General features: G+C 47.4%; 1 protein-coding gene across 1 annotated transcript in view; it reads left to right on the forward strand.

Moving 5' to 3' along the window:
• The window catches only part of WWC1 (WW and C2 domain containing 1), a 119240-nt gene that overhangs the window by 61473 nt on the left and 45412 nt on the right, over nucleotides 1–12355 (forward strand). The window contains exons 2-4 of the mRNA XM_045185067.3: nucleotides 935–1044; nucleotides 5598–5801; nucleotides 11192–11268. Of these exons, the coding sequence (XP_045041002.2) occupies nucleotides 935–1044; nucleotides 5598–5801; nucleotides 11192–11268 (391 nt within the window). The remainder of the gene's footprint in view (nucleotides 1–934; nucleotides 1045–5597; nucleotides 5802–11191; nucleotides 11269–12355) is intronic.

Raw genomic sequence — 12355 nt, forward strand, 5'->3', positions numbered from 1 at the left:
TCTGGAACTGGGAGTGGGTCAGGAGCAGATGGGAGAGGGAGAAGAATATGTATTTTAGGCAGAAGCAGCGATGGGGAGAAACCAAGGGTTGCCCGGAGGGGCCACTCGGGCTGACTCCTGTATCCATTAGATGTCTGGCACTCTGGCTAAAATACTTGACTGGCAATCGGTGGTGTTTTCCTGGCTTGACAAGCCTTTGTTCGTTTAGTTGGGTGATTTGTTTGTCTGTCTGACTTGACCATAAGATTGGGTGATTACTCTGACTTGACCATAGATTGCGTGATTACTGCCACTTCACTGCCCACAGAATGGGGACTTAGAAGGTGGTTCTCGCTAAAAGATCAGTTTGGCCTGGGTTGTCTAGGGAAGGACAGCAGTGGGTACAGGCATCTGGAACCAGCGCAGGAGGCAAATAAATACTGCTCTTGGCCAAACTCACAGGGCTGGAGCATCTGCTCTGCTAGATGCTGCACTGAGCCAGCTTTCTGGCAGGGGGTCGGGTGGGGGAGGTAGGGGGAGTGGGCATGACAACATGTGATAGAGCCAGGAGGAAGACTCAGGGTGGGTGGGCCAGAGAGTTACAGGTAGAGAATCCAGAGAGGGGTAGTGTCCAAGACCAGAAGCAAGCCTTGACCTTGAGCCCTTTCCTGAAAACTCCCTCTGTTAGAGATGCAGAAACAAGAGGCCCAGAGAAGGAAGGTGACCTGCTCAGTTTTCTCCCTAGTTCGTGACAAAGTTGGGGCTAGAACACAGATTCCCTGCCTCCTTCCATATGTTCACCTTCCCGGGACAGCAGGGACAGATCTGGTGTCAGTAGGAAGTTTTTAGATCTGTTGGGCCAGCCCTGAGGAGCAAGGAGGCCAAGAGCAGCAGCCAGTTGCAGGGGTGTGGGGACTGTGAGCTGATGGAGTCTGTTTCTCCTCTTCCTCGCCAGGTACACCAAACCGCTCACCTTCGCCGACTGCATCAGCGATGAGCTGCCCCTAGGATGGGAGGAGGCGTACGACCCACAGGTTGGAGATTACTTCATTGACCACAACACCCGTAAGTTCCTGGCCATCCCCCCTTCCCCTTCCCCTCTGCCCGTTCCTCTACCTCCACGCTCACCCCCAAGCCGGGAAGAGGCTCTTGAAGCCAGACTGTATTTTGTCTGATAGAGTTAGATAGAGATGTCAGTATAGATATAGGTAGATAATGTACACTCATATAAAATAACAGTTTAGAAGGGTTCGAATAGAATCTGAAACTCCCCCTCTTACAATCCATCTCCCCAGTTTTACAGAGGCAACCGCTGCTGACAATGTCGTGTATCATTCCAGGAGTTGCCCAATTGTGTGTTTATGTGTGTATATATGTATATTCTCTTATACATATATCAATTTATGTGTAGATAGGCCTTTTTCCCCCCATAAAGGTAGAGTGTCATTGTCATTGCCAGATCATTTTGGAGCAGCCAGAGCCCCAGCGAGTCCCCAACAGCGTGCACACACGTGTGTCCAGAGTGGATTGGTGTGAGCGTGTGTGTGTCTAGTGCATCGCACGAATCAGCCCATCCTCACTTTATATCTGCGATCCAAGTCTCCTGGTCCAGAGTGAAGATTCCTAGTGCCTGTCTCTGCGACTGTGATGAAGGGATAGCTTGAGAAAGGGACAAGCATGTTGCCTGACAGGTGGAGGAACCCAGCTTGTGGTCCCCCAGCCAGGGAGAGTTAAGTGTCCTTGGGCCTCACCCATTGTGCATCTTCTTGGCCGAGACTATTCCTGTCCTTTGAAATTTGCTGCCCCATTTGTTCGTGTGAGGGAAGAGGATTGAATTGGTGGATTTCCTTGAGCCTTCCAGGGAAAAGGAGAATGCAATGGGATGGGACATGCCTGGCAAAGCCTGAGGCTTAGAATAGGGCATCAACTCCTAGCCCACTTACTGAGCATATACTGTCTGCCATGTGCTGGGCTTGGCACTAGCCAGGCATCATCTCATTTAATCCTCCCAACTACCCTGTGGGCTGTTAGGATGATTGTCCTCATCTTACAAATGGGACTTACAGGTAGTAATTGACCACTCCACACTCACAGCTAAAACGTGGCAGAGCTGGGATTCGAACCAGTGCTAGGGAGCAGAGGTTGTGCTTCTCCATCCACTTCCTCCTCTGGGTTTCAGTAGCATCTGGCCATTCCTTTGTTGTGCTCCTCATCACTCTGTAGTATAACCATTCACCTGTTGTTACAAGTTCTTCTAGAGGAGACAGTGTCTAATTCACCTTTCTGTTTCCAGGACTTTGCCTGATAAGGCACGTAGTAGGTGTGCCCTTGACCTTTGCTAAATAGAAAAGGGTATACGTGCATGAATGCATAGCTAAATGGATGAATAAGCGGACCGTTGCTGGCACCAAAGCATAGAAGAGTTTCTGAGAGACGGCTAATGACATTAATTGCATTGTTGGGGGTAGCCGAGCTTTTTATTAGCACTTGTGATTGCATACTGGATAATGAGAAGTAAATATGCCTAATTGGATGTGTATAGGGAATGAGGTTAATGCTGGGAGGGCGGCGTGGTGTGCTGGGGTAAACACGGATGTACCGGAACCTTAATCAGTCCTTTCCTGTTCCTAATTGCTGAGTACATCCCCCTCATTAAAATCTGACGGCATGAGTGGGACTCTAAGGTGCTCCTGGGAGACGGTGGAGAATCAGAGGAAGGAAGGAAGGAGTAGCAGGCAGTGGCGGAGTTTGTTCTTGAGGGAATGATGGCAGAAATGAGGTGGGTGTGTAGAGGCATGGGAGTCTGCGGGGCCCAGAATAGGGAGAATTCTGTCTGATGGTTTTACCAGCTGTCAGGGTACTGGTTTCCTTTAGGGTGAAGGTGCTCCCATTGGCTGGGAGGGCACCACCCCTGTGGGCGGAGCCAGTGATATAAAGGTGGCATGGACACGACATCATCAAGGCCCAAGCATTTAGAGCTGTGGACTGGGACCAGTCTTCTGTGTATATGTCGTCCATTGACTGAAGTCACTCTCTTAAGAGTTATAGACCCGATAGAATTGAACTACAAATTGAACCTACCATCCAGCACGCACTCATTCAGCAAGTATTTGTTTACCACCCGCAACGTTCCAGGTGCTGCGCGGGGAGCTTGGGATACATGAGAGGAAATGGCAATGATCTTTGCCCATATAGAGCTTTCACTGCGGCCACAGAGAAAATGAACTCAATAAATAAGCAGATTGTGTAGTATATTAGACAATTACCAGTATTATGGGGGGAAAGAGAAAAGAGTGTGGAGGGCTAATGTGTGCCAGGTGTGTTTTGAGGGCGGAAGGCAAGGACAGAGGAAAGACTTGTTGCAAAAACGAGATGTGCGCCAAGGAGCATTTCAAGTAGAGAGGGAGATAGAGCAAAAACTAAGGTGCGGCCACTTTTAGCTTGCTCGGGGATGGCAAGGAGACAGGCGTGCAAATAGCAGAAGGAGTGATGAGAAAGGAGAAGGGCATCAGACCACAGATCGATGGGGCAGTGGTCCATCTGCCTCACTTTCCTGGCGTTTACTCTGTGGGAGATGGGAGCCATTGGAGACTTTCAAGCAGTTGAGTGGTGTGTTTTGCTTTATGTCTCAAAAGGGTCATTCTGGTTGCTCTGCTACCAGTAGACCTTAGTGGGTGAGGACAGAAGCAGGGGCACTTGAGAGAGACAATTGCACTAGTCCAGGTGACAGAGGACAGTGTCCCAGACCAGAGCCATAGCGGTGGATGGAGGTGGTGAGCAGTGGCCAGATGCTGGATGTATTTTTAAGGTAGAACCAGCAGGATTTTCTGAGAGATTGCATCTGGGATGTGAAAGAAAGAGGAATGGATGACCCTCGTTGGATTTGAGCAACTGGCCAATGGAATTGCCATCGATGGAATGAAGAAAACTACAGGAGAAGTGGGTTTAGGAAGGAGGAACAGGGGTTCTTTTGGGCAAAAGATGGTGCTGGTCAGCTTGATGCAGGAATCCGGAGTTTGGAAAGAGATCTGGGCTGAAGGTACGTGCGTGGGAGTTATCGGCATGTAGATAGTATTTAAAGACAGGAAGCTGGACGAGGTTTCCGAAGAGCTAAATGAAGACAGGAGAAGACCGAGGGGTGAGCCGTGGGGTCCTCAGACAGTGAGAGGGTGCCAGGAAGAGGAAAACAAGGACGATCCTGAGGAGTGATCAGAAAGCTGGGAGGACAGTCCGAGGGTCTTGGCATCCATGTGATGGAAGCATATCAAGGGGTGACACTATCAGATGCTTCTGACAGATCAAGTGCAAAGAGGGCTTAGACTTGACCACTAGATTTAGCAGCCCAGTTGACCTTGTGACCCTGACTGTGGAGCGCAGCTTTGGACACGAACTGGGGGGGAAAGTCTGAGTAGAGCAAACCTGAAAGCAAGAGGAGGGGAGGAACTGGAGACAGCAGACGCAGATAACTCTTTCCAAATTATAACCGGTGTTCATTATTCCGTATGTCAGTAACCCCACTGCTTACATTCATCATGATTCGGTGGTTTTAATTGGTGATTAAATTATGTGTTCTGGGAAACAACGCACGTATAACGAGACCAGTTTTACCATAGGCTGATGATATAAATGAGTTAAGTTCCTGTGGCATCTCTTCAAAGTCGGAAGGACATGACATTGAATCTTGGACCTGATGTAAGTGCTCTGAGATAGGATTGAGGGTTTTTTTGTGTTTTTGTTGTTTGGAGCTCCTTGGCTGGTTCTAATATGCTGCTGGGACTCAGAATTACTGGATGAAGCACCAACTCTTTTTTCCCCCCCCCCAAAAAAGCAATTCAGTTGAGAATCTGGGGAAAAGACGCTCTCATAGCTGTTTGTGAGAATAAAAATTGGTACAACCTTTAGAAGGTAATTTGGTACAATCTCTATTAAAATTTAAAATGTGTTTACCCTCTGACCCAGTCGTTTCTCTTTTAAGAAATCTGTCGTACACAATTAATCACCAAGTTCACAGAAGCATGTTTTTCAGACTCCTCACTGCAGCATTGATTGTGTAGCAACAGAATTGAAAACAGTCCTAACGTTTTCCAATAGTGGTTTGGGGAACCACTAACACCCTACTGTAAATGAACGCAATACCATTCCTTGGAATGCTATGCTATCAGTTAAACGACTAGGATAAGTAAAAAATAAAAACAATAATACAACTGAAAAAATATAGAAAATTGAGGTTAATCTTTATGCACCTACTAGGGAGGATGAACAATATATATGACATGGGCCATGCTGCATTAAAAATAAGTGTGTATATAAAGACATGTGTATATAAACAGGTCTGTAGATAATCAGAGGACAGAACCTAGTAGGGTGTGAATTCCTAACAGCAGTTACCTGCTCTCAGACAGATTGACTTTGGGTTTGGAAATTGATCGGGGTCGATTTTATGTGTGTTGGCTTAACCGAAATGAAGAATCTCTGTTTAATAGGTAAGTGTAACCCATTCAGTTTTATTGTGGTTTTCCATTCATTGTGCTTTTTGTTTTCTGGTAGTGGATCCCACAGGCACCACCCCCACAGGTAGCTGTGAGGTACTGACCTAGAGTCTCTGGGGTCTGTTCCAGAAACCACTCAGATCGAGGACCCCCGGGTGCAATGGCGGCGGGAGCAGGAGCACATGCTGAAGGATTACCTGGTGGTGGCCCAGGAGGCACTGAGTGCGCAAAAGGAGATCTACCAGGTGAAGCAGCAGCGCCTGGAGCTTGCGCAGCAGGAGTACCAGCAGCTGCATGCCGTCTGGGAGCACAAGCTGGGCTCCCAGGTCAGCTGTGAGTACCTCCCACCACCAGGGCCCACCCCAGGGAGGAGGGAAGGGCTGTCCTGGATCCCGCCTGTATTGCTTCCCAGTGCTGCTCAAATCCGGCCACTTTCCTCCTCCTCCACTCCTTGCGCAAACCATCTCTTCCTGCTGCTACTTGTGCCTGCAGTGATTCATTTGCCGTTTTCCTTTCCATGTCCTTTCATTCATCCGTCATCATCCCAGAGTGCCAATCAGGTTACATTATCTCCCTGTTTAAAACCCTTCGATGGCTGGGGAAGTGGGCTGTGGAGAGTTAGTGTTTAATGGGTACGGAGCTGCAGAGTGGGACAATGAAAAAGCTCTGGAGGTGGATGATGGTGCTGTTTGCAGAATATGAATGTGCACTTACCGATGGTTCATGTGGTAAATTTTACATTACATATATTTTACCACAATTAAAAAAAGTCTTCAGTGGTTTCCCAGCACCCTTTTCATGGCCTATACAGTCCCATGTGATCAGGTCTCTGCCAACCACGCCCGCCACTTCTGGTGCTGTCAATCAGCTCCAGACCCCCCAGAGCCCCCTCCTTGGCCAAGGCCTGCCTACCCTCTGCTCCCGTAGCCTGCCCTGTGCCTTTTCACCTTGTACTTGCCGTCCCCCTTGGAGGGCTTTTCCATGGATCCTTTTGCACAGCAGGCTCCTTCTCATCCTTCCGGTCTGATCCTTCGGGACTTTTCCTCTGAGAGGCTCTCGTGTGACGGCTCCATCAGCACACGCCCCTCCCCCAAGTCAGACTCCGTGAGGGCTTTCTGCTTATTGTCTTTGTCGCCTGTATCGCAGTCTATCTGCCTGTTTGGTGGTATTTCCTTATTTGTCTGCCAGTTTCTTCAGCCTCAGTGCCACTGACACTTTGAGCCAGATTAATTTTTTTTGAACTGTGCTGTTATTTGTTATTTTTTAAATTTAGTCTTTATTGTATTTTCTTTCCATTACCATTTAGTCCCCTTGCACCCCCCACTCCCCAAGCCAGATCAGTCTTTATTGTGGGGGTTATCCTGTACATCGTGGAATCTTTAGCCACATCCCTGGTCTCCACCCACTAGATGCCAGTGGTCACCCCCACCCCAAGTTGTGACCACCAAAAGTGTCTCCAGATGGAGCCAAACGTGTCTTCCAAGGTAACATTCCTCAGCTGAAAACCCCTGGTCTAGGTACAACAATTCCCTTAATGTCTCAGTAAATATTCTTTGGGGCAGGAAACACTTTATGTGATATTTTGAGAGTATGGACTCTGGAGCTGGACTGCCGGGATCCAAACCCAGGGCATGCAACTTACTGGCTGGGTGACCTCACCCAAGTTATGCCTCTTCTCTCTGCCTTAAGGTCTCCTCTGAAAATGGTCGTAATAGTAGTATCACCTTCACTGGGGTGTTATGGGACTTAAAGTAGTTAACAAATGTGAAGTACTCAGAATAGCACTTGGCATATTCTTAAGCTCTCAAATAATCACAGTTGTTATTTGATATTATTAATTCATTGGCATTGAAATGACAAAGATTTTTAACAGATCCTCGGAACCAATAAGAATAAACCCATGATCAGTGGTGGGAAGTACATGATGCAGTCAGTTAACTTCTGGGTGTTCCCCAGAGCACCCTCAGGCTCAAAGATAGTTATTTTGAATGTTATAGAACTTCCATCTGGGGGCTGGGACCCCAGTTACAGAGACAGGGCCCAAGGCTCCTCACGCCCTTCTTCCGGTTTTACAAGCCAGGTTTGCCTTCCAAGTCAAGCTCTTCAGCACGTCGATAGACCGGTGAGGTCGCATGCCTGGCTTCTAACTCAGACGGCCTGCCAGGGCTTGCGAGAGTTCTGCCGCCTGGCCCTGGCTGTCCTGGACCCTGCCCTGGGGGTGTTACAGTCTCTAGTCTGTGGGGAGGGAGAAGAGAGCGTACAGTGAATGTGTCCCTGCTGTATTCCTGCAATGCAGTGTGCTGGGCACTCTGCTGGGCGTGTCATTTAAAGTAACCTCCCTCCCTATGCGCACACACATAGTCACGTACAAGCCTTCAAGATACTGCTGTTCTCATTCTGTAGATAAAGGAACTGAGGGTCCAGAGGGGGGAAGTCGTTTCCCTAGGGTCACACTGGCAAAAGATGGCAGAGCCAGCTAGCCCTTAGACCCAGGAGCATCTGAGCTCAAAAACCAATTCTCTTAATTTAATCCCAGTCAGGCAGTCAACATCTAAGGTTCTTGGGCTACACGGGGGTCTTCCCATCTTCTGCAAGATGAGAACTTATGAGAGCTGGGTTCTTGTGGACCTCACTGTGCTCCTTCCTCACTCCAGGCCTGGGAGAGGAGACACTTGAAAAATAAATCATTGGGAGCCTTGCACTTAAATAATGCCAGTTGAACCCCTGATTCCTAAAACTGAGCAAACAGCAGCTAAAAGATCTGCGAAGTCATGCACGCACAGGGACAAGGAGACGTGGAGAACAGAGAAGCAGCACAGGGTTTAGCAAAAGTAGGTTTATAGTTGTGAGACCATGAAACACACAGTTTATTCTTGTGTTATGATTTATTAATAATTGTTTTCTTTTCCATACACGCAATTGTAAACTTACTTTTCCCCCTTCCTGTATAATGTGGAAGCTGGAAAGCAGACAGACAGGTGGCAACCTATCAGACAGACCTCAGAAAAGAGAAATGGGCCAGTAGTGGAAAAAACCAGCACTGTTATCTGTGTAGAGCACCTGCGGAGGCCTTGTGAGTTGGATGAGCACGTATCTCTGGGAGTGGGCGTGCGGTGAGGAGGGTCTCAAATAAGAGGACTGGATGAACGATGTTTCTGAGACAATCTCCCCAAATTGGTAACCGCCCATACCCAGCCAGCAAAAGACTGGAGGTTTATGTTTGGGAGAAAACAAAACAGAGTTTGGACTTGAAGATACAAGGCAAGTTCACTGGCGGCGTGGACCATACTGAAAATGTGAAGACTGAACGTGGGACAGACAGGATTTTGAGATCCCGGCCCGCAGGTACCAGCTGGTTCCCAGAATGGGGCCAGGCTATCCCCTACTAGTGTGGCTAGTAGAAGAGTCTGGGGAGATCTGAACAGAGAAAAAAGATAAAAAGAGAAAAGATGTAAAGACTGGCAATGGGGAATCCTGGATAAAACAGTCCAGCCAAATCGTGTACCCTGTAATTCAGTCAGCAAGCTCGGATCCAGTCAGCTTTTTGGGGCCCCACTTACATGTGAGCTGGCAGCTGAGAGCCAGACATCCAAGGGAAGGAAGCCTTAAACATGAAAAATAGAGATTAACACCAACACGTGGTGATGGGAAGGCCTTGGAGGGAACGGGGTGTGTGTGGAGAAGAAAGCATCAAGAAGCTACACAGCCATGAAACAAGAACCGGATGTTGCATTTTATGAAGAGGCTCTCTCGGAGAACACAGAAGAGCCTTTGGAAATTAAAACACGATGGTAGAAATGAAAAATCCGTAGGAAGGCTAGAAGGCAAAACTGAGGAAATCTTCTAAAAAACAGAACAAAAATACAGTGAGATGAAAAATAAGGGAAATAGAGCACCCAGCCAGGAAATCTGAGTAATAAAAGTTCAGATAGAGCAGAGGAAATGGGGAAAGAAGCATCAATGAAATTATTCAGAGGAATGTCCCGTAAGTGGTGGAGGAGAGGTTTTAGATTGAAAGGGCTCAGTGAGTGCCCAGTGTAATGGATAAAAGTCAGCCGCACCAAGGCATGTCATTGTGCAGTTTAAACACTGGGAGCGATTCAAGATCCTAGAAGTTTTCTGAGAGAAAAACCAGGTCACAGAAAAATCATTAGGACTCAGCACAGCTCCGGACTTCTCAGTAGTAACACTGGAAACCTAGAAGACAATAGAGCAATACCTTCAAAATCTTAAGAACAATCATTTCCAACCTGGAATTTTATATCCAGCAAAACTACCTGTGAACACATAGAGGCTAACGTGAAGATATGTTTACAGATGCAAGACTTCAAAAACTTTTCTCCCTTCTCAACTTTGGTGTTCTTCCAAAAGGAGGGGATAGTCCACAGAGGGGAATACGTGGTATTTTGGAAAGAGGAGAGGGGCAAGGAGGGCATCTCCAGATGCCAGCTATGCAGAGGGAGCAAGCAGCTCACACTGAAGCCAGCCCATGTCTGAGCAAGACAGGGCCAAAAAGAGGAACCGGCCAGAAGCGGGCATGCTGGCCTGGACTCTGTGAGAGGAGATTTAGATAACCGGCAGAGTGTGAGGGTGAATCAGCGATAAGTTTGTAGGCAAGCATAAAAACGACGATTATTAACTCGAGGAAAAATAAATGTGCTGGAGAGGAAACGTAAGCACTGTCGGCTCCATGCTCTGCCCTGAATGGTGTTTACAGAGTAAAAGTCCTGCAGAGCTGGAGGTTGCTTTCACCACGTGACGCTGTCTCCCAGGAGGATGCAGAGCTGGGAGCAGTGCCTGTGTGTAGGTGGGGTAGGGGCTGGGAAAGGGAGGGACCTAAGTCTCCATCGTCCGGAGGGGCGAGTGAAGAAATAACGCCCAACCAAAAAAAACCAAGAAGCAGCAATACTTGCGTATTATTAGACACACAGGGGTGGATACCCAGGAAACTGGCTGAACAGGGTTAAATGTTTCCCTTCTGAGAGGGAGGGAGATACGGGCAGAGGGGCCTGTGGAATGCTCTTCTGTTATAGCAGAACTTGTACTGTGTTGGACCATTAAACTGTGCTCATATACAGATTGGGGCAAAAGTAGCTTCACCGTTGTTCATGTGGAAATAATACAATAACTAATAAATATCAATACAAGAATAAAGAGTGTTTTGCGAACTCACAACTGTAAGCCTGCTTTTGCCCCACCCTGTATAACGAATTAAGACTGAACATTTAAAAATGTGAGACTTTGAAGGCAGCCTCGAAGGTCCTGTTCAAATATAAAATTCTTCTCTTTGGAGGGCTAGAGAGGGGACAAGGACCCAAAGGGGAAGCTGATAGCCTCTTTCTTAATTGGGGTGCTTACCACTTTTTGGTTTCTTTCTTTCCAGTCTTTTTAGATGCAGAATGTGTATATTTGTTTACTGCGTATCGTTTCCTAATTTATGTTATTCTGTCCTTACGGTTTTTGGTAAACTATCGTTTTCCTGTAACAGTAAGTTTGAGGCATTTCCCCTTGTTCAGGATTCTGCCCCATCATTTTAAATCACACAAGTTGTATGGTCCCCATTTTATGCTGGTACCATATTTATTTAACAAATCCCCCGTTGTTGGACATTTAGGCTCTTCACTATTGGTCATCCCTTTCTGGGTTTATCTAGATGGCCAAATACTCCAGTTTTGCCCAAATGTGTTTCTTCTACAGAATTTTGTTTCCCTTTTTCATTGCAGTGGTGTCCGGTTCGTCGTCCAGCTCCAAGTATGACCCTGAGATCCTGAAAGCGGAAATCGCCACAGCAAAGTCCCGGGTAGGGCCTCTGTGTGTGTGCGATGGGTGGGGGTCACTGAGGCTCACCCACAAGACCAGAGCAGATGCCACAACCAAGCTGGGGTAGCCAGTGCTGACTGACAGGCCCTGAATAATACCAGTGGTAGTAGTGGTAGTAGGGGGTCGTCATAGTAACAGTAGTGGTAATGGCAGCTGCCAAGTCACAAGCAATCCCTGTATGCAAGGCAGGGTGCTGAAAGCTTCATGTGTATTATCTCATGTCGTTACAATAACCTCACAAAGTAGCTTCTGTCAATATCTGCACTTAAAGATGAGCAAACAGAGGCTTAGGGGACAAGTAACTTATGCAAGGTCACAAGGGACTCGGGTTTACTCCAGAGTTCCTAATGTCGTGTGCTGTCTTCCTAGCCTTTGCTGGTTCTACATGATCTTATTCAACTGCTTCATGTTTGCCATTTTACTGATGTGGAAACTGAGGCACGGCAGTAGGTTTGGTGCCCAAAGTAAAGGCAGTATTTTGAACACTGGTTTCGTTCCACTTCAGATAGGTTCAACGCAGGTGCTTGTAAGAAAACAGAAAAGGGGGTAGAGGGCTGGGGGTGAGGCGGTAGGGAGAAGCGGGGACTGTAACCTAGAGAGGTGGGCCCTATCTACAGGGGTAGTTGACTTTCAGCTGTAGCTTACCATGGCCGTGCAGGAATGTGGGCTCAGTGTTGGCAGATCTTCAAGTACTTTTGTTTTTTAAAGATTTTATTTATTTATTTATTTATTTATTTATTTATTTTTAGAGAGAGGGGAAGGGAGGAACAAAGGGAAGAAGAGAAACATCCATGTAAGACAGAAACATGACTGGTTGCCTCTTGCACACCCCCAACTGGGGACCTGGCGCACAGCCCAGGCACGTGCCCTGACCGGGAATCAAACCTGCGACCTTTCAGTTCACCAGCTGGTGCTCCACCCAGTGACCCACACCAGCCAGGGTGGCAGATCTTCAAGTATTTTTAGAGATGAACTATATATCTAGGCTTATGATATGAAATTTCTCAATATTTAAATATTAGCGAGTAATTTTTAAAAATTTAGTAACACTGCAGGCCAGACCAAGC

The sequence above is a fragment of the Desmodus rotundus genome, chromosome 6 (assembly GCF_022682495.2).
Source record: "Desmodus rotundus isolate HL8 chromosome 6, HLdesRot8A.1, whole genome shotgun sequence".
Taxonomy (NCBI): domain Eukaryota; kingdom Metazoa; phylum Chordata; class Mammalia; order Chiroptera; family Phyllostomidae; genus Desmodus; species Desmodus rotundus.